The sequence below is a fragment of the Protomyctophum bolini genome, assembly GCF_963924005.1.
Source record: "Protomyctophum bolini genome assembly, chromosome: 14".
NCBI classification, from domain to species: domain Eukaryota; kingdom Metazoa; phylum Chordata; class Actinopteri; order Myctophiformes; family Myctophidae; genus Protomyctophum; species Protomyctophum bolini.
The window spans coordinates 7,042,980-7,066,148 of NC_137875.1; the positions used below are offsets into that span (position 1 = coordinate 7,042,980).

The 23,169-nt window shown below is 41.0% G+C and overlaps 1 protein-coding gene across 1 annotated transcript in view; it reads left to right on the forward strand.

Annotated features, from left to right (window-relative positions):
• LOC308328714 (uncharacterized protein) overlaps positions 1-23,169 on the forward strand; it is a 222,889-nt gene that overhangs the window by 25,048 nt on the left and 174,672 nt on the right. Inside the window, exons 5-11 of the mRNA XM_080782807.1 lie at positions 1,491-1,614; positions 2,816-3,012; positions 3,414-3,495; positions 5,614-5,694; positions 7,869-8,039; positions 10,296-10,340; positions 19,391-19,438. Coding sequence (XP_080638933.1) covers positions 1,491-1,614; positions 2,816-3,012; positions 3,414-3,495; positions 5,614-5,694; positions 7,869-8,039; positions 10,296-10,340; positions 19,391-19,438 — 748 coding nt within the window. The remainder of the gene's footprint in view (positions 1-1,490; positions 1,615-2,815; positions 3,013-3,413; positions 3,496-5,613; positions 5,695-7,868; positions 8,040-10,295; positions 10,341-19,390; positions 19,439-23,169) is intronic.

The following is a 23,169-nucleotide window of genomic DNA, read 5'->3' on the forward strand; positions in this document are numbered from 1 at the left end:
TCAATTTACATTAATTCGGATAAAATACAAATAAAAATTACTAAGATTACAAGTGAGAGTGAAAAGAAGAAAAAAAACACAACACTTCACTGTATCAAATGGAATTTTAGATGCTTTTTAAACGTTAATTTACTGTAAATGCAACCGAGGTTTCGAGGCAGGTTATTCCAAAGTGACAATGATCTATAAATAGGACTCCTCCTCATGCATAGAAGGAAGCATGAGGTCAGTCTGTTGCTCTCCCCAGGTTGGCAGAGGGGGTGTGTAGTGCCCAGGATTAGATAATTGAAAAAATGGGTTGCAAAATCGTGGGATAAAAAATTAAGAAGAAAAAAATAAGAAAGTATGGGGTTGAGACTGAAGGGGCAATGAGAGTCTGTTGCACTCTATACATTTGATGTATGCAAATTCTTGAGGTATACGGTGGAAAATTGATTTTGCACCCATTACTATTACGATGCTAAAGAGGTTGGTATCCAGACAACAGTCTTGTCAAAACTTGACTATTGTAACTCCCTCCTTACTGGCCTACCAGCATGTGCACTTAAGCCTCTCCAGCTGATCCAAAATGCTGCAGCTCGCTTGGTCTTCAACCAGCCAAAATTCTCACATGTCTCCCCCCTGCTCCGCTCCCTCCACTGGCTCCCGGTCGCTGCCCGCACAGAATACAAAACCCTGATGCTGGCATTCAAAGCAACCAAAGGTATGGCTCCCCCATATCTTGCAAGTATGATCGAACCCTACAAACCCTCCCGCTCACTCAGATCAGCCAACGCAGGGAAGCTGGAAGTACCCTCACTAAAAACGCCGGGACAACGCTCCACACGTCCCAAACTCTTCTCCCTTCTGGCTCCAAAACTGTGGAATGCACTTCCCATTGCAGTCAGAACTGCAGCATCACTCCCAATCTTCCGCCGTAGTCTGAAAACCCACCTTTTCAGACTCCATCATGGCCCATAGCACTTACCCCACCCCCTTAGATAGCAATTCTAGTAGTCATAGCACGTCATAGTACATATGTGTAGCATAGTAGTATAGATGTATAGCTTATATGTATAGTTTCATTATAGATATTCCACTGTTACTTTCTTAGCTACGCATGTTTCATGATAAATGTCTTTATGTGATGTATTCCCATGCTTTTGTTCTTGCTTAATGTAAATCGCTCTGGATTAAGAGCGTCTGCTAAATGCCTAAATTGTAATTGTAAATTGGTATGAAATTAATGACGTTCGATGGAATCACCTTTGTCATTAAATCAAATGTTTATTTATGTGTGTGTTCTTTGTGCGGAATCATGAAATGCTTTATCGATTCATTGAAGGTTGATTGGCTTGTTTATTGTTCAGACACTAAAAGCTACCCAAGGGCTCAAACAAAGCTTATTAATTGCTGATGTTGCTATGGGGATATATAAATGCTCACTCTTAATGTACAACTTGATTTTGTGACACTGCGATTTGATCCTTTTCCCTTTTTCTTTTTCATAGATTAGTTTTTCCAAATGGAATTTCAACTGAATACTCCCTGGTGGCCACCTTCCGGCTGAGAAGAACGACGAAGAAAGACAGATGGTTCCTTTGGCAGATATTTGACCACTCGGGAGGTACTCAGGTGGGCTTACGGAACACTTTAACCACTTAAGCCCTGTATACTGTCTTTGTGGAGGGAAGGCACTGGAGCAGTCTCGGACAATAAAGACTTTATTTACAGGGTGCAGGCAATTAACCCATTCTGACCGGGCACCCATTTTGGTGTTGGCATCATGTTATGCTTTAGCTATTGAAAAATAGCAGATCTACAAGCTCATATCGCGCCACCGAGTGGCGCGATACGAGCTTGTAGGTCTGCTATTTTTGAAAAATTCGAAGAACGACTGACATTTTTAGAATCTGATCTCAGGTCAGAATGGGTTAATCAGACCAGTGTGTGTCCCGTGGAAACCTCGTATGAATCTGATCTCAGGTCAGAATGGGTTAATGATGACGTTTCGATGCCAATGCATCATCTCGAGGATCAGAGGGTATAGGCCCTTCAATTAGCCAAAGGCACACAGCCAGCAATAATGAATAGAATACATACATCTTTTTACACGTGGAGAACTCAAGTGGAGGGTTCTCCAATAGGGAACTATGACCTGCAATTTAGGCTATAAATAATTCAATTAATGGCACATTAATAGCAAATAACAACATTAGAAAGAGTTAAAAGCATATAGGTTATGGTAGGGAGGACCACAAAGCAAGCAGCAGCAGCAGTGTTGCACAATGAATGGCATCGTGTGTCAGGATGTGACCTTGTTGTGAATTGTCTATTTCCGTTATATTTGAAAATGTGGAAATGGGTTTCAACCTATTGTTTTTGTCTAAAATTGGACTGCCAGGGTGAAAGTGGTTAAAATCAAAAGAACATTTATTTTAAATAATAAACCTTAAAGATGGAGTGCCGTGATCCCCCCCTAGGATGAAGATTATTTTCAAAAAACTGTACAAAAATGATGTTTTTATATGGCCACACATATGCCTTGCCAACAGCTGTTGTATGATAATGGGGGAGGGTTTAGGGTTATGTCTGATGTAACTAAAGTGGTGTATTTGATTGGTCCTTTTTACTCAAAGGCTTTCAGGAAGAAACCAAAAAAATACACAGGGAAGAATTTGAATATTATAACCGCACCTGTGGGTCTATTAGGGTGAAGTAGAGTGTAACTCCATAGACAGTGACACATAAAAAATGTAATTAAATAAAAATAAAATCACGACACTTAAAATAAACCTTAATAAGTCTTTGACTCCTCCTTCCTGGCGTCCTCTAGGTGTCCTTCGTGGTGGACGGTGCCAAGAAGACGGTGGAGTTCTCCGCCCACGGCCTCCACGTGAAGAACGGCCTCCACGTCACGTTCAAGAGCCGCGAGCTCCACGTGCTGTTCGACCGCCAGTGGCACAAGCTGGGCCTGTCCGTCCAGAGCAGCATGGTCTCCATCTACGTGGACTGTGAGCTGGTGGAGCGCAGGTAGGCCTGTGGTCAACGTGCGTTCACGCCTCTCCTGACGCTCCGATACACCACTGTTCTATTTTCCAGGCGTTGCCGCGCAGCAACGCCTGTGCTGCATCGCTGCGCACCCGGTGTGTGTCGGGCGTTACACATCTAGGTTGACGATTAATTGTTAGAAAAAATAATTGTGATTTACAATTTAAATGTGTTTTTGGCGTTGGAAATGGCAACATTATGCATAGAAATAATATTTCTGTAATATACCAAGAAATTACTGCCATTTTTCTGAATGCTTTTTTTATTTATAAAAGTTTTTCAACATGCACATGATTATGACGATTATGACAAAATAATTGCGACTATCTCAAATAACTGCGATCAGACGATGTATGTAATAATTGTGACAACCCTAAACGCAGGCTGACGGAGGAGAGGGACGGCATGGACCCCACCGGACGTACCCTCATCACCACCAGGGTGGAGGACGGGCGGCCTGTCGACGTAAGTGTTAAAGGCCTATTCATACTCCAGTTTTAGGTGATAAGGTGTCTGGGTGACCACCGAAAGCTACAACATGACGTCACGCCGCGGTGGTAAGCGACTCACCGCTCTATACGCAAATCTATAAGCTCTTGTGAGTTTATAATATTGTCTGTTTTTTGGCCAAAGAGATTTTGTTGTGAATTTAGGGTAGACCCTCGGTGTGGTCCTAGTACAGTGGTGTATGACAATTCAGTTAAAGTAGTGTTGTTTTTTACAGCAAATTTTGTTGACTAAATATCATGATTTTAGGTTTGCTAAATCTACAGTTTATTTTGCAATGGCATCGCAACGTCTGATTTTACACTTGGTTGCACACTGAAAATAGCCTTGTTTTGGTCGAGGGAATCATAACACTGAGTTGAAGAAATCCTCTGTTGCAAAGCGGCGGGCCCGGGAGAACAAGATGACACATTATCAGACAGTATGATGATGCGACAGGTTCACAGACACAGTTTATTACACACAGGGAATACTTATAGTGTTGGACACATGACATGACCAGAAGATATGAGACATAGAAAGAACACAACATTAGGGTTGACCCTATCCGATCACGTGATCGGGAATCGGGGGGCGATCACGTCCTTTTCAAATGACCGGAATCGGATCGGGAGCAAAAAAAGGTAATCGGGACATCACTAGTATCACTGTTTGGGTTTCAGCCTGAGCCAAGTCTCATAGAGCACTGAAGTCCTGACGTAACTCGCTCATCCCGACGATTCCCCTGGTTCGCGGAAGTAATTTCTCTATGGAGAATAACATGGGGTGATCTTAATATCGTCTACTATAAGCGTTGTGGTCCAAAAATAAACAAGCTGTCTCGGCGTTATTGTCAGGGAGGTGTCTCTGTATCGTTTGCAACAGTCAGTCACTCATATATGATACAGTCTGCTTCTAGCGAAAATCTAACTAATTCAGCAGCAGTAACATTAGCGTTTTCTCTCAGTCAGTTGATTCTTCATATCCATATGAGTGAAGCGGCCGGGGTGACATGTTTATTTTTCAAACACAGTTCTTATATGAAGCAATCTAAAAATCCTCCTATGGCGATTTCAATGCAACTAAACAAATACATGAACCTGGGGACTGACGCCCTCTACTGAAAGTGATGTCAGACTTCGGTGCTCTATTGACTGCCATTATAAAGTTTTAACATTTCAAAATGTGACAAGAAAATGAGTGGAGGTAGGTATACATTCTACTGGCGGTTTGCACAAGAAATCTGATGATAATTGGTCCAGCACTTTACGAGAATTGCTCCAGACACAAATACAGACGGACAGACAGACAGACGCACACACGCATGCACAAAAACAAACCCTCCTAGAGATGGCTAGCCTCCTGCTGAGCAAGGCTTATAACAAGAAAGTTTCAATGCTCTTTTCAGTTTAAAATGTGTTTATTTTTTATTTTTGTTGAGCAAGGCACCCCACGACTTTGGCTGCCGAAGCATAAATAAGGCTTTACTTTGTGAAGACAGCATGTTTGGTTTTAAAACGAAAGCATTCAGACAGCTTAAATTGGACCGGAGCACAATCATGTCATGGTAAAGTCTTGAGGTGTGACGTGTGACCCACTGAAGATGCTTTCCATTGCTGAAATACTTGTTCTGTTTCATGCTGAATCTCCAGTTGTTACCAGTGACCTCAAATGAACTCAGAAACAATGAACAGCAGGGATTTATTCAATTCAATTCAATTCAATTCAATTCAAAGGAGCTTTATTGGCATGAGAAAACATACGTTTACATTGCCAAAGCAAGTGTCAAAATGTAATAAAAAAAGTTGAAAATGGGGAACGTATATAGAGTTAGTTATAGAGGGGGTACAGCATTGTGTAAACAATGTCACATCATTATGTCACGTCATTATATACATGTTATACAGGGCATGATCATTTTTTTTAAACAAATAGCAGCAATATTTTGCAGCCACTGATGTGTTTAAAGGTAGCAGCTCTGTTTACATGTGCAGTAGGTCTATGCAGTATAAGCTTGTAGCTGAGCGTGATGTGATGAGGGAATTACTGTTTGATACAGATGCTCTACGCTGCTTTAACAATGGTTCTTCTTTGCAGATTGAACTCACACAGATTCTGATCTACTGTGACCCGTATATGGCTGAAATGGAAAACTGCGTTGAACTCCTGGAGTCTAAGGTACAAACCTATGCGACACTATCATTTAAACATGTATTGTTAGATGTTGGTGCCTACAGCCTTTTAATCAAAGAGAACGCTTATTGGGGGTGCTAGCTGGGCAGTCAGGTAAGTGGCTCAGCGGTAGAGTGGCCCGTAGCGTGCCGGTTGGGAATCGTGAGGTTGCTGGCTCCCCCATGCCAGATTTAGTGTTGAAGTGTCCTTGCAGCAAGACGCTGAACCCCTAATTGCTCCCGATGTGCAGGTTGCTGCCTCGCATGGTTTCCTCCGCCATCGGTGTATGACTGTGTGTGTGTGTGAAATCTATGCAAAGCCAAAGCGCTATAGAAATGCACCATTTGGCTTGACAGCCCGGGTATCGGAGGAGACCTGAGGCTTTCTTCACCCTCCCAATGAATGATTGTGGGGGTTAGCAGAGATGGAGTACTTGTAGAGAGGCTGGGGAATTGGGAATTGGCTTTACTAAATAGGGACTTGAAGGGGAGAAAATAAATGTTTTTCTTTTGTCTTGAAGGGAGCATGTTTTGCACAATAACATAGTCTTGTCATTATGTCTGCCCCACGATCTCTGTGATTCATATAGTACGCTTGTTTACCTCAGTCACTGATACTAAAATCTGATATTTTATTTTGAATCTTTCTATGAATCTGTGACTTGACACCCATACTGTTATAAAACGAAAATAATAAGATTTTGAAAATAAAATAAATGCACCATTTCGCTGGCTCACCCCTGGTCAAGTCTTAAGTTCCCCTAAACACCTCACTGTTCCTAATGATTAGGATGGATTAAGTGTACATTTGCACAGTAGTAAATAAAAATACCACAAAACAACGAAAGGGGACTAAATGATTATTATTATTATTTGAACCTCTTAAGAAAATATGCCTGGAGAGATAGTGTACAACTAGAGTGTAGGCCGAGTTTACATGATTTGTATGATGTTGACAGTATTATCTTGTATGCAGTTCTAAAGACACAAACACAGACCGGGAAAATAATCCTGCTCCCATCCCACAAATCAATACGGGCTAAGGTTACAGTCACTTCAAAAGGGGACGTCACCTTTGACCTCTAATGGTTGTGCATTATGCCCCCATAAGCATAGCGTCATGTCGGTGTTGAATTACTCCAAGGGTATCATCATAACCTTGAGTCGACAGCACCACGAGGGTATTTTATTTTGGTCTGCCACTGGTCTGACCTATCATGACTGCTGCATACACTAGTGCTCAATGTATATACAGTACATATCATTGATTGTCAACCTTTTTAATTACAAGGACCCCCCGTTTGATATGCATATTAGCCCATTTGACGATTGTATTTTTTTACCTCTGTGACACCGATCTACACTGTAAAATCCTCAGCAGTTATACGGGTCCATTTTTGGTTCCATTTGTTCACTCTCAGAGCTTGTACGTGCCACCTTTCCGACCCCTGGTGGTCTCCGGGAATTGTCGTTGACAATGTACGTTTGATGTACAGCAGAGGTTCCCAAACGTTTTAGCCCATGACCCAAAAGAGAAATTGCTCAACGATTTGCTTATGATTTTTTTTTTTTACATATTATTGGTTATAGCAGCTTTAAATATGGGGCCAGAGACCCCAATGTGTCGTCTGTAATAATGCAGATGGACAGAGAGACTCTTCCGGATTTTCTCCTGATTTGTCTCGCTAAAAAAAGCCATTTTAGTATGAATATCTTTTAAATATGGTGTGCCTTGTGATGATTGGGTCCAGTATTTAGTTCAGTGGCCAATGGCCATGGAGCTAAGGGATTGGTTCATAAACTGTGTTCACGTTCACTCTCCCATTGGATCCTGCTTCAAAAGCAACAATTTTGTGTTATTTCTTAGATTTTTCTTTCTTCATGACATGTATACTGAAAAAACAAACATTGCATTTGCTTTTAATTCATGAAAAATGTTGCTTTGTGTTTTGAACGTGTTTTGAAATGCTAATAATTCAAACCCGAAACGTACGAAACAAGTCATTAAAGGGACCCGTAACATCTTGTCCATGTGTCCCGAGCCACTGTCCAGGAGCCAGTGATGTACAACACACCCCCAGGACATAACTGGAATGTACAGTAACTGGCTTCATCTTTTGCCATTTAGCACAAAGCGTGAAGTGTCTTTGAGTGATGAAGTCTCTCTGTATTGATCCACAGGGCGAGCCCAAGACGCCGTTAGATGGGTCTCCCAGTCCCCCCCCTCCTCCCCCGGCCGATGGCACCCACTCCCCTCCCACCCCAGGGGCCGTCGGCCATCTACCGCGGATGCTGTCCGTGTTGTCATCGTCGCAGTCCACTGATGGATGTCCGACGTGTCTGGCCGGAGAGGTACGATCCCTATCCAATAACCCATTCTGACCTGAGATCAGATTCTAAAAATGTCTTCTACATCCTGACAGTTTTCTGAAAAAGCTATGTTTCTATGTCAGTCGTTCTTCGATTTAAAAAAAAATAGCAGACCTACAAGCTCGTAGCGCGCCACTCGGTGGCGCGCTATGAGCTTGTAGATCTGATATTTTTCAATAGCTAAAGCATAACATAATGCTAACACCAAAAGGGGTTCCCGCCCAGAATGGGATAAACACCCAAATGGAGGGAATTTATTGTGTGTGCACTCTAATTGAACCATTGTAGCTTGGATATACACCGCACGGATCCCCGCGCAGGCACTAAACTGCCAGTTTTAAAGCACATTTATGCCAATAATTACTCTCCTTGGAAGCCAACCAAAGGCCGTATATGCATAATCTATGGGGAATGGGTCTCGGGGAAATGTCTCACGCAGACGTGATTTTGTGCATTCCAAAACGTTGGGGAAGTTTGCAAACTAGGCACTTGTGGGGAAGATCTATTTGCCTATAATATGCTGGATTAAAATGTTGACTGAAAAGATTAAAACCATATTTCTCTGGATCTCTCAGTCCACATCCCAAGGCTGTTGGGTTGGTTAAAGCTCACAGTTATAATTGGAAAAATAAATTGACTCTTTAATTTATCTAAATTAATTTTGAAAGAGAAAAGGGATGGATAGAAATGATAAATAATATTATTGTCATGGTCCATAAAACATTATTTTCTGTTCCTTCCCAATAATACTTGATTTTTGTAAACCAAAACATTGCTTTGGAATATTCCAAGCAGCCGCTTGAATGAAAATATTGGCCTATTAGCAATCTTTCACTTACGGTATACAGTTATTATTTCACAATAAAATAACACAGTATCGCACAATTCTCATGAACTAATTCTGATTGAGAGGTCATATAGAAGTGATTCTCAAACTTAATCTATGACCCCCAAATTGATTAAATTGATGTATTTGGTCACAGACCCCGTCTGAAAATATTTCGTACCAGGGGTTTAAACAGATTTTTCTATATTAACTCATTTAGCTGGAAACCCCCTCAAGGACCCTTGGGGGTCCACGGACCCCACTTTGAACAACCACTGCAGTATAGGGTTGACAATTAAATGTAGGTATCAATTACGTACAGTATGTTGTCAGCTTGTTACAATCCAAAGGTTGTTTTTTTGCTGCACAATTTTAATATCACAGGATCTACTGAATGTGAAGGGGGAGATGACAAACTTTTTAGCTTTTTGTCTGTCCTGATGCAGGTCGAATAGACCGAAACGTTGAATAAAGAGCAACATTTTTGGCAGGTTTTCTGACAGTGTGCCGGGGCCCTTCTTTGTTTTTCGGAGATGACAAAGTGAAATATTGAGCCTACGAGCACACAGTATGGCATCCCCCTAGTATGCCCCTTCACATTCAGTAGATCCCGTGATCTTTCGTGGCAAAAGATGTAATTTCCTGCAGTCTAGTTAGGACTATAGTAAATAACAATAAAGAAATCGCCGTAAAATGTTGTAAAAAAAAAATACATATTTAGCCACTTGTTGGAATGCCCCTCGCCCCGCTGTCAATAAATGGCTAAAATCGCTATAACGAAAGAAAGCGGCAAATAAAATAAATACATTTATAATAAACAAATGCTGTAATAACATCCGAACACAAGCCTTTCTCCCTGACGCTAATGCCCTGGTCATTTGAATTAGGTGATGACTTTTAATTGTTCATGTTACTTGCAGGCTACTGCATGTATTTTGGCAACTGGTCCAGTGACACATTGATAGCTCTACAAAGTGCTATATAACACACGGTCTGCAGATGGTACAAGGACACCGCGTGGACCTCACACGCAGCGCTCTAGGGCCACTGGAAGGCAAACAATGGACTGTATGCTAAGCTCGCCACACAACTGCACACACACGGACTATATACTGTACATTCAACATGCCATAACAGTGCAGTAGTGTACTGTATGTGTCAAGTGTGCCATTAACAGGATTCTCCTGGATGGAATGATCGGGTTAGATGATCACATGTAGGTTATTACATCTTATGGTAATAAAAACTGTATATAGCGCCATCAGGACTTACAGACAGGTGAACTGGATGTTCAGGATGTGTCTGTTCATGTTCTTTACTTGATCCTCGAGGAAGAACAAGTGATCCTTTAGATATAATTCATGTTTTCTTTGTACAAAAACAATATTGAAGTACTGTTTTGTTCTGTACAGGGAGATGCTGGACAGGCAGGAAAAGTGAGGACTGCAGGAGAGAAGGTACAGTACATGTACACATATTTCTTCTTCAGTTATTACTATACTGTAGATACAATTTGCACAACTGTAACATATTTCTACTTCAGTTATTACTATACTGTAGATACAATTTATTTCCCCCCAGGTGCAATAGATTTGCGATGCAAACTTATGCAGGTGTAATCTTTATACGGCAAAGTTTAGTGCTAACCGTGCACTGCTGCACTAAATATGGTCCCTGCCACCAATATAAACAGTGAGAAGGATGTAAGGAATCCTAATCTGCTGAAAAGAAAAATAGCAAAAGGCCAGGGAGAAGACAAAAATAAATAAACTCAGACTCGACTCATGTTGAGCATTCAAGCCATTATTAGTGTCCCTTAGAGGCTGCAATGCAAAATAAATGTGGGAAATGAAGAAGCAGCCGTCTCCCTGCTGTAAACAGCCATTCTTATCGGCCCTTAACCCATTCTGACCTGAGATCAGATTCATACGAGGTTTCCACTGGGACACACACTGGTCTGATTAACCCATTCTGACCTGAGATCAGATTCTAAAAATGTCAGTCGTTCTTCGATTTTTCAAAAATTGCAGATCTACAAGCTCATAGCGCGCCACTCGGTGGCGCGCTATGAGCTTGTAGATCTGCTATTTTTCAATTGCTAAAGCATAACATAGTGCTAACACCAAAATGGGTTCCCGTTCAGAATGGGTTAAGAACGAAAAGGAACAACTGCTGCTCTGAAGTCTCTCTCAATAGAAAATAGCACAAGGCTGTGGTTGCGCTCGGCTAATGTAATGTGTCGAAACGCCTTTGCTGGGGAAAAGATTAGGTACTCTTAGGCTGAATGTAATGTATTATTTACCATGGACTCATTTGTCAGAAGAGAAAAAAAAAGAACAGAAGTCAATCCCTTCAACTGTTCATGGAGTTTTCTTCATTGGTAACATTAATTTGCTAGTAGTGGTACAAGATAAGTGAATCGGGCCATAACACGGTTTCTCTCCATCACTGGAAAAAAGTGCTTATGGTTCAAGAATGGAATGAGCATTCCTCCTAGGACAGCTGAATGGACATGTTCAAGTACATCTGAAGTGTAGGTATAAAGTAACCAATTACTGAACAGAATGGGCACAGTATTGATCAGACGTCACCAACAAACACCTGCATTTGTGGTCGGCACAGTGCAAAAAAGAGAGAACAACAATCTGACCAAAATGATTACTCAAATTAAACCCTAATTAATGCTTTGGTGTAAAAAAAAGTGGTAAGCTAAAATAGTGATTGTGAGCTTGTAGATCTGCTAAAAGGTCTGCTACACTGGAGGCGGATTTAACATTTATTTATTTTACTCTTAATTGATTCTTTTTCATAATCAAATACATTGATTAGTTTGATTAACTGTTACACCCCTACTGTGCATGAGTCTATGCTAGGTAAATGAAGGTAAAACATGTGCTACACGGCTATTGCTACAGCTGTTCGCCTATGAATTGAATTCCTGATGACGAACAGGTGTTGGTATGCCTATTAAAACCAGATGGCTTTTGGGGTCAGTGGCCTAATTACCATGATGTGGTCTTGGGGATTAAGACGTTTTCAGGGCTACCGTTAGACTTTCTGTTTTTTTTTGGGGGGGGAAATGGCTCTGTAATTCCTGGAAGGCACAAACGGCTACACGGTGCATTCAATCATTGTACCTATAGGACCAAGCCGCTGTGGAATGGGACTTGGGCTATTTCTGTAACTGTCCACATAATAAGTTTGTTAAAGTCAAATTGTGTTTGATGATATTTCCACCAGGGCCACAAACACCCTAATTCACAGACGCCACCAGACTGAAGTAGCTTCCTCGCCTTTCATTAATCCTAGTATAAACAGCAACCAGGCAAGTCTTAAAACTTAGGCATTATTTATTTTAGCTTCAGACGTTTTGAGCATTTTGTGATAAGGTTAAGTGTGCCTTGTGCCTCGTTGCGTGGCATTTTATAGCTGTGGTTTCCAGCTGCAGCCTGGAGGAAGATAAATATCTCCCCATCAGCAATTAGGTCAGCGAGGTCACCCTGGCGCCTTTTGTTTAGTGTGCATTATTTCATGCTCTCATACTGTAGGAAGTTGTGATTAAATTGTGTTTAAATTGTGTCTAATTAACTATGTGTGACATGTGGTAGATATAGTGAGTGAACAAATAACAATGTGGTAGCTATAGTGAGTGACTGAATAACAATAGAATTGTTCAATCAATCAATCAATAAATCAATATATCAATCAAGATGATCTAAATAAACAAATTAATTGGAAAATGAACTCTTATGTTAAATCACTTTCTCTTTTGCCGTATTTATGAAACCAAACCACCATTCAGTTGAGTTGAAATTGATAAAATATCACCTCTTTCATGGTGGTGCAACCACTACTAATTATGCTAAACACATCATACTCGGTGATGTGGTTGGTAAATGCTGTTTAGAAATATATTTGAAAATAGCCTGATCTTTTGAACACATACGCTCCATTTCATTGCATAGCCTTATAAACACAACATAAAACATGCAACATGAATCATTTCCTTAAACAAAATCACATAATGTAGTTAAGTGTGCGTGCGCGACTGTGTGTTGCTGTAGCTCACTTTCCCATTCATGTCAAACGTGGAAGAGGAAATTATGAATCAAGGAAACACAATTATACAGTGACATTATACAGTAGGATGCATACAACTAAAGAAGTAAAAATAACAGACAATTACTAAAGAAGGAAAAAAGAATGTAACTCAATCAAAGGCTACGGCAAAGGTTGTGAAGTTGCGAGTTTGTCGCTATTCTTGAATCTTGACTTTTTGAACCTATGCCCAATATAGGGATGCCAAGTTAAAGTGTTTTTTATAAATATTTAACCAACGCAAAGAGCTAGTGACTAAATCATATCTGCAGTGGAGGCTCTTTTATTTGTCTCCATTTCCATTTAAAGTACCGTAATGGATTTCGATGTACAGTACAAAGTTTCTACGTTGACGAAATGGCGAAGCAATCCCGTGCAAAATGACCTGAAGCCTCAAGCGCGCTTAAACAAACATCCCTTATTAATGCATCTTCTGCAAACATCACCTAGTGTACAGTAGAAGCATGCAGTCAACATAAAATATATAATTGAATTGAATGGGGCAGCCGTGCTAGCGCTGTGTTAAACCATTTTGGGGCGGGAATCCCTTTTGGTGTTAGCATTATGTTATGCTTCAGCTATTGAAAAAATAGCAGATCTACAAGCTCGTAGCGCGCCACCGAGTGGCGCACTACTAGCTACTAGCTTGTAGGTCTGCTATTTTTTTTAAATCGAAGAACGACTGACATAGAAACATAGCTTGTTCAGAAAACTGTCAGGATGTAGAAGACATTTTTAGAATCTGATCTCAGGTCAAAATGGGTTAACTTTACAATGGAAGATGTTTTGAACAGTCTTTACAAGTGAGAGACGTGGTTTTAGTTTTCATCGGAGCGGTCTGTACGGTGCTGTGAGTCACTGCCTCACTCATCCCTCTTACACCTGAAATCTAATTTCAGGTCTTCAACAAATCAATACTTGACACATTTTATTTACTTACTGCACAACAGAATTCATATCAAATCCTATTATGGGCCCTGAACACTGAATCAATGAAGTTGAGGGTAAAACATGATCTGTAGGCCTATACAGACTAAAATATGTCTCACAGTTAGAGGTGTGTTGAAAATGTACACGCAAGAATAATCTAATTATGTGGATCTTGGGATTCACATAAACAACATGGCTCCAATGTGGACACGTTTCACAAGGATTCTATTTCTTTACTAAATAGTTCCTGTATCGATTTTAAATCATTGACTTGTATCGTATCGCCATGAATGAACCAATATGGTCCATGCATCGTATCGTATTGCTGTATATTAACAATGTATTACACCTCTAGTATTACTGAAGAATGCTACGTGATCACAGCCCCATTGTCTTCCATTAAGTTAAATACTTTAAAAAGTACTGAGCACACCATTAAAAAGACACCCAGTTAGTGTACACACACACACACACACACACACACACACACACACACACACACACACACACACACCCACCCTATGGGGGGGGGGGCTATCATCTTGCAGAGCGCTGCGAAAATACAAGCACAGATTTAAATCACACTTTGTGATCCCGCAATTTGCTTACATTTGCATATAACCTTTTCGAATCTGTAATGCAGATGTTAGCAATAATATATATAGCAGAAACGGTTCAAAGAAGAAAGCGTGCCAGGCGTTAATCTGATCGTCACAACCACCACCGCCAAGATCTGCTTTACACAAACGTAGAACAGAACATACTGTACGAACATAGACTACTGGGTGGATTATTATGAAAGGCAAATTCTTATGATGATATTCAGATTTATTTATTTATTATCCACCTTTTTCATCCATTAACTTCATGGGTATCGCAAAGTTGTGGAATGTGCATCCAAAAATACCCCAGTTTACTTTTGGATGATATTTGCAGTTTATCTTTCATTCATTGTATTTAAACGTTCATGAAAGTTTGATGACTGGTTTAAACGCGCCATGACCTACATTCTTGATTCTCCTGAGTAGAGCGAAACAGCCTGTGTTTGCAGACGTTTCCTTATGACAGTAGAATGGGTAATGACGATTAACTGAAACGGTTGTCCCACATTGTGCCTTGTGGGATATGTGTTCATGCACCGCCGCTATTAATAAAGCACTGGAAGATTAGCTGAAGAATAGCAATTGATTCTTGGCCATCTGTACAATATTTTAAACCAGGGGTTCTCAACGTTTTTAGCTGGGGACCCCCGGAAATGCTTTGGCCATGTCTCGCGACCCCCGCCACCGCCCCTCCCCCCTCCCCTCCACCAAACAAACTGACTGCAAAAATAACCTTAATAATAGAGAAAATACATCATAAATGAATACTGAAAGCAGATATAATCATTAAGGAAAGTTTATGCATGCACCACGTAGTAGGCACGTACTATGTAAACTCTTAATTTCCATTTTCCAGTTTCCATTTCAGTCTTTTTTTTAATATAAATATATATACTTTGGGGACCCCCCAAAATAATTTGGCGCCCCTCCAAGGGGAACCCCTGTTTAAAACAGATGTCGTGCTCGGATACAATTCATGTTTAGCAATTTGTTTTCTCTCATTTGCTCTGAGCCTCTGACCTGGTTCGAGGTAATGCTTCTTAATTCACAATTCACATGGATTGCTGAATCCCCAAAAGGCTTCTAAATACTCTGACTTGCACTGCACTGCATACTTAAATAATCACGTCAAATGAAGGTAACATACTCCAAACAAATTACTACGAAGAACCACTTAAACCCTATATTGTCCGGTGTTGTCCAAGCAGGGGTCTATCCCCTAGGTCCCCTCCTTTCTTCACTGTATACACCAAATCTCTTCACCAAAAATCTGCAGTAGTACAGCAGCTTGAGCTTGTAGATCAGCTATTGTTTGCCCGATGACTTTGCCCAAATAGCATACATCAGTGGTTCCCAAAGTGGGGTCCGGGGACCCCCAGGGGTACCTGAGGGAGTTCCAGGGGGGACCCATCTATTTTGTTCATGTTCATAAAGTGCTAAAGTGTTTAAAGCAGTGGTTCCCAAACTTTTTCATGTCAAGGACCCCCAAATTGACACTACTTAGCCCGTGGACCCCCATTTGAAAAGATATGCCAGGGACCCCCATAAGAGAAGACGTACACATTTAGACGTCTACATTGACGTCTACATTGACGTCTACATTTAGACGTCTACATTTAGACGTCTGTATACATTTAGACGTCTGTATACATTTAGACGTCTACATTTAAACGTCTACATTTAGACGTATACATTTATTTGTTATCCGTGTTGCGAGGATGAGGGGGTACCTGGAAAAATATCTACCCCAAAAGGGGTACCTGGTCCAAAAAAGTTTGGGAACCCCTGGCATACATCACTTTATGCGCATGCATACAGTGAGGGGCAAACCAAGGGCCAAGGTGAGTTGTTTAATTCAATCAGATATGACTTCTGTTTGGATGTATGGGCCGTCAAGGCCAGAAAGTCGTTTTTTTGCCACTCCCGCATAACTTCTGGGTATGATAATGATGTCACGCACATACCCTCTATAGGGACACTATAGGTTTCAACTGGTTAATAAGACAAGTCTCATAAAAATGTTCAGTTACTGGCAGTTTCATTTTACAGATCCTTAATCTGTTTATAAATTAGTCGCCGGAACACCGGGTAACCTTTCTCTATTAATTACAAATTAATTTGACTTTGTCAAGATTAACCAAAGGCATCTCTTTACAGTTTAGAGCATTTAACCCATTTTGGGCGGGAACCCCTTTTGGTGTTAGCGTCATGTTATGCTTTAGCTATTGAAAAATAGCAGATCTACAAGCTCATAGCGCGCCACCGAGTGGCGCGCTACGAGCTTGTAGGTCTGCTATTTTTGAAAAATCGAGTGTGACTGTGGCATCTGTGTCATTTTAGACTTTAGCCTTATAGCACATTGGTTCTCAAAGTGGGGTCCGAGGAGTGTATCAGAGGGTCCCTAATCATTTTAACCACTTTAGCCATATATTATATATTATTATACTTTGCCAATTCAAAAATATCAGATATTTTTAAAGCAAACATTTTCAATTCAAATCTTTGCTTCTATTGGGGGGGGGGGGGGGGGGTCACTGGAATAAAAAATCAACAGCAACATCTTGTATAAAACTGAATCAGCCTCCAGTCCTAACGGGTTAAAGGCGTGCGTAATAATAACTGAAGGCCAGGCGCCGTGACCTACATGAGAAGCCTTTTTGGGAAAGGTCTACGGGGATTACAATGGCACTGCTCCATGTGTTACTCCATCCTACAGTACACATAGTAGTACTATACAGTACATTACAGTGGAAGTTGGACAGAGGATTCTAATTCACTGCAAAGGGATTAAAACCGCTATGATTAATCCAGGGGGTCCCTCAGGAAATTAAACAGATAAGTAGTGGGTTATAAGAATGCAGCTTGGGTTGAAAGGAAATCCATTTTGTACCGCCTCACACATAAACCTAGATTTACAGCTCCTGCATTCACGTGAAATACAAGAAAACACAGAGGCACAATGATGGTGAAATTAAAATTGTTTCTTCCTACAATACACTACAGTAGATATTTGTGTGCATCTATTACAAATGTCTAGCTGCCCTCATAGATTGTGTATTCAATTAACTCTCTCTAATTCAATTTGCGAAAGGGTCACAAACTCACAAAGCACGCGCATCCAAAACGATAAAATCCCAGGTGTTGGACTTTCAAGAAATTGAAACATACCGAAGAGTCCTCACACCACTAGGTAGATCATGCTCCAAAGTGTATTTATTTAATTACCAAGGTACCCTGATTTTCTTTTTTAATAATTCAATTTCCTCCAAGGTACATTGGAGGTAACCTTGGTACACTAAGGGAGTCATGATATAGTCTGCAGACAGTGTATTTCTATTACTAATTCAATTTGTCACCTCCCCGAATTTTTAGTCGAGACGGTTTATTATCACCCTAACGCTGAGTTTAGTCTTAGCCGTCAAAAACGTTCCATTGTTCATGTTACATTTACCGGTGGTAAATTGTGATTGCCTTCTCGGAAAAAGGGTTTGTGTGTCGATGGGGCTGAATAGGAATTTCAAATGGAGGCCAGGCAGGCTGAATTTATGGCGGCGCTATAAAATATACATTCCCCATATGCACTATAGTGCTTTGTGTGAGGTTTTTATCTTTTTCTGTATGAATGACAGCAGCGGTGAATGCATAACACTGCAGCCTTGAACAAATAGGATCGATGCAGTGTAATTGGGGATGGCAGTGTGTCTTATCTCCTGTTCATTATGCAGCACCTGGGAGGACAATCACCCACTCCCTTTGAAGAATAACCCATTCTGACCTGAGATCAGATTCTAAAAAATGTCTTCTACATCCTGACAGTTTTCTGAAAAAGCTGTGTTTCTATGTCAGTCGTTCTTCGATTCTTCAAAAATAGCAGATCTACAAGCAATAAAATAGCAGACCTACAAGCTCGTAGCACGCCACTCGGTGGCATAACATAATGAGCTATAACGAGCTATTTTTCAATAGCTAAAGCATAACATAATGCTAACACCAAAAGGGTTTCCCGCCCAAAAGGGGATAATGTGTATCTTATGAAGATCAAATGTCGGGGCCGTCTAAAATATAGAAGACTAGACTCATTGTCCAAGACTCATTTAATGCATAGTATTGTAGAGAGTTCATACTGTATCTGCATTGGTCTTAAATGTAGAACATAGTTTTACTTCTCCATGGAGAGAAACTTTAGATTAAGGTTATATTAACCCATTTAGGCCTGAAAAGAATGTCTTCTTAATCCTGACAGTTTTCTGAAATGCCTATGTTTCTAGGCCTTTTGTCACTCAATATTTCATGTCAAGGACCCCAGAAATGATCTGTAATTGGCCTCTGACCCCCATCTGAAAATATGTTGTTCCAGGGACCTCCCCAGAAGCAAAGATTTGAGTTAAAAACGTTCGTTCTGAAAAAATATATTCCAAATTTGAGGCACATTTTCACGATTTTTCAAAAATAGCAGACCTACAAGCTCGTAGCGTGCCACTCGGTGGCGCACTATGAGCTTGTAGATCTGCTATTTTTCAATAGCTAAAGTATAACATAATGCTTAATTCTCTTTTCAGTCTTCTCCTTTAATCTCATTTTCCTTTAAATTTCTTTAGTTTTTTCCTGTAATTTTCCTTTAATTTCTTGCATTTCATGCATCGACATTGATCAAACATGGTAGTTTACTGTGCATGTTTTATGTGTGTAGCCCTTTCCTCCTCCTGAAGGGAAACGTTATATGCCCATTGTGCAGCTGCTGAGTCACCGTGTCGGACAGAACCGCAGAACAGCTGTAGCAGCAGCAGCAACATGGCTGTTCATCTGAAACGAAGCCACTGACTATGTGTAAACGAGAGACCTTTCACTAACCGTTCTCTGAATGCTGTCCTTCACAGGCAGACAACACAGGGCAGGACGGGTCTTCAGGCGTCACTACGAAGAAGGTATGGTGCCCCCATGTTCAATTCAGACATGTATAAGTGTAAAGTGTGTGTTGTGTTGTGTTGTGTGTGTGTTTGTGTGTGCACTCCTGCAAACTTTGGAAGCCAATCCTAGCCAATCAGGATGGAGTCTGAAAAATCTGAAAAACACCTTTCGTTGAATGGCTCTAGAGAGACTGTGTACCAATTTGCGTGATGTTTGAACAAGATCTGTAGGTGTACTTACTGTCCAAAGGAGTGTTTTGTGGCTTCCTGGTGACTCTACAAGAGGCCAATGTGAAAACCTTTGGGCAGAGGTTCAGCTATGTGGCATTCAGGGAGTGTGTGTGCAGAGTATGGCTGCGATCAAGCCAACTGTGCCAGAGATTAGACAGACAGACGGACGGACACACACGGACGGACACACACACACACACACACACACACACACACACACACACACACACACACACACACACACACACACACACACACACAGACACACGGACGGACGGACGGAGGACGGAGTGCAAAACGTACTCTCTCCCCGTGCCTTCGGCCTGGTGGAGACAACTAAACATACTCTCTCCCCATGCCTTCGGCCTGGTGGAGACAATAAACATACTCTCTCCCCGTGCCTTCGGCCTGGTGGAGACAATAAACATACTCTCTCCCCGTGCCTTCGGCCTGGTGGAGACAATAAACATACTCTCTCCCCATGCCTTCGGCCTGGTGGAGACAATAAACATACTCTCTCCCCGTGCCTTCGGCCTGGTGGAGACAATAAACATACTCTCTCCCCGTGCCTTCGGCCTGGTGGAGACAATAAACATACTCTCTCCCCGTGCCTTCGGCCTGGTGGAGACGATAATGGAGGCACGTCTTTGAAAACAAAGTGTCCAATCAGGAAGTCAAGCTGCTGCTTCGGTGTGACAGAAGTGACAACCCTAATGCTGCCCAATTAAGACCCACTCTGTCCACACACACACACACACACACACACACACACACACACACACACATACACACACACACAGCTGTAGATACAGAGCTCAACACCCCAGATGAGATGACAGGGGCTAGTGTTTCTGTCCTGTTCTGTTCAAATGAGGATTAAATGGAACACATGTTGACCAGAACAGAAATTTCTGTGCAAAGGGTTTGATGACAATTCACTTGCAATTCTTTCTTTTTTTTCCATTTTTCTTGTGGTGATAATCATATTATATTATACTTTTACATTCACAGATGTTAAGCTGACATGCATAGTGTAATGGCTGATGGAATGTCATGACAGTTAAACCTTTATCATCCAGGCATATTATTATAGTATGGGAACATTCAAAGTATACATTCAAGTATAAACTAGGGCATAAAGTAGTTAATGTAATAATACATGATGATACAGTTCATTCTACTTTAGCTTTCATGGATGGATATGATTGAGCTTGACCTGCAAGTCCTCAAATCATGGATGCCAAGTTAACAGTTCTATGGACCACTTCTTAGTGACGAACCAATAAAAAGAAGGAATTACCAGAGCACTTTAGTCACGTTGCTACATTAATGAAGGCTCAATCAGACACACGTTTACTAATGTGAGTGGCCAGATTAGACCAATTATTCTATGTTTCTGTGTAGGGGGAACAAGGTATTGCTGGCTAAAGGTACTAGAAACATGGTCTGGTAGTTGTACTAGTCATTTTCTTATGAATGGCCTCAATGAATTATTCAGGCTCTTTTGACAGTTGAATACTGTTTCTCCCTAGTGCACCTGTCCAGTGGTTGAACAAGTACTGTTTTATATTTTTACTTATTTTTTTGGGGGGTGGGGGGGGGGGGATCAATTCCACAATGTAGAAATACTTTGGTATACGTGCTGTATCCAAACTTTACTTTTAGTACTTTTGAAGATCTATAGTAGTATATAAGTATAACCCACAAAGCGTCACAATATGTGACATGCTGTAAGCTTGTAGATTGGTTATTTTTTACATAATAGGGGGGTTCGTATTAACAATACAAAATCGTAGCCGTAACGAAAATGTTTAAATTAACGTAGTGGAGTAAAAAGCAGCAGTCGTCGTTTGCCTCTGAGATGTAGCGTCGTAAATGTGTACCAAAATGTAAATGACTCAAAGTGAAAGCTCATACCTCAAAGTTGTACTTTACAGTAAGTTACTTAACACCACAGTAAGTTACTTACAGTCATACTTACCACCGCTGCGCCTGTCAATATCATTCACGCCCTCGCCACTCCATAATATGGCAGGTTGCTTGAGCTTGTGACATGCTGTGAGAGCTTGTAGATTGGTTATTTTTGACAGAATAGGGTATAGGTTCGTATTAACAATACGAAAATTGCAGCAGTTGGTAATGGCAACTAAAAATGTTGAAATTAACGTAGTGGAGTAAAAAGCAGCAATCGTCGTTTGCCTCTGAGATGTAGCGGCATAAAAGTGTAAGACAAAATGTAAATGACTCAAAGTGAAAGCTCATACCTCAAAGTTGTATACTGTATACAGTAAGTTACTTATACCACCGCAGTTAACCCATTCTGTCCGGGAACCCATTTTGGTGTTAGCACTATGTTATGCTTTAGCTATTGAAAAATAGCAGATCTACAAGCTCATAGTGCGCCACCGAGTGGCGCGCTACGAGCTTGTAGGTCTGCTATTTTTGAAAAATCGAAGAACGACTGACATTTTTAGAATCTGATCTCAGGTCAGAATGGGTTCATCAGACCCAGTGTGTGTCCAGTGGAAACCTCGTATGAATCTGATCTCAGGTCAGAATGGGTTAAGTTATACTTACAGTTACTTGACCACCGCTGCGCCTGTCAATATCATTGACGCCCTTAAGCCACTCCATGATATGGCAGGTTGCTTGAGCTTTATTGGCCCGCTGAGGTCATGAAACCGTATAGGCTAACTGAGCAACACTCTTAACCCATTCTGACCTGAGATCAGATTCATACGACGTTTCCACTGGACACGCACTGGTCTGATTAACCCATTCTGACCTGAGATCAGATTCTAAAAAATGTCAGTCGTTCTTCGATTTTTCTAAAATTGCAGACCTACAAGCTCGTAGCGCGCCACTCGGTGGCGCGCTATGAGCTTGTAGATCTGCTATTTTTTCAATAGCTAAAGCATAACATGATGCTGACATCAAAATGGGTTCCCGGTCAGAATGGGCTAATAACCCCCCCAGCCAACGAGTTCCAAGATACCTCACGCTCTTCTGGCACTGGCTGTGGAAAGCAGAGGGTGTGTTGGGGTATAGCTTATTGAGGAATTGGTGATATTTGTGGAAATTCTAAGCCTTTAAGAACCTATAATATTATTCCCTGACTGCGTGTATAATCTGGTGGAGGAAGAAGTATACTCATTACTTATTGTTGTTGTTGTCGGGCAGAAACCTCCTATCTCCTATTCTAACTGTTTTGTGTTTTTTCGTAATGTAACGTTTGATTGATTTATTTATTTACAGTTTGCAGAATTACAGTACATTTCAAGCACAAACTCAATACAAAGACTGTTAACTGTGAGTGGACGACACAATTAAGCATTACACTTGTTTACAAGAGGGTCCACCATGTTCAATTCATCAAAACATTTAGAGACGTACAAATAGACACTTCCATGTAGTCAAAGAACAGAACAGGAATTCATCATAAAGGAAGCAAAAAGGGAAAAGAAACATATACAGTGAGGGGAAAAGGGGGGGCTGGGGATTCAGATTTTACGGGGGCC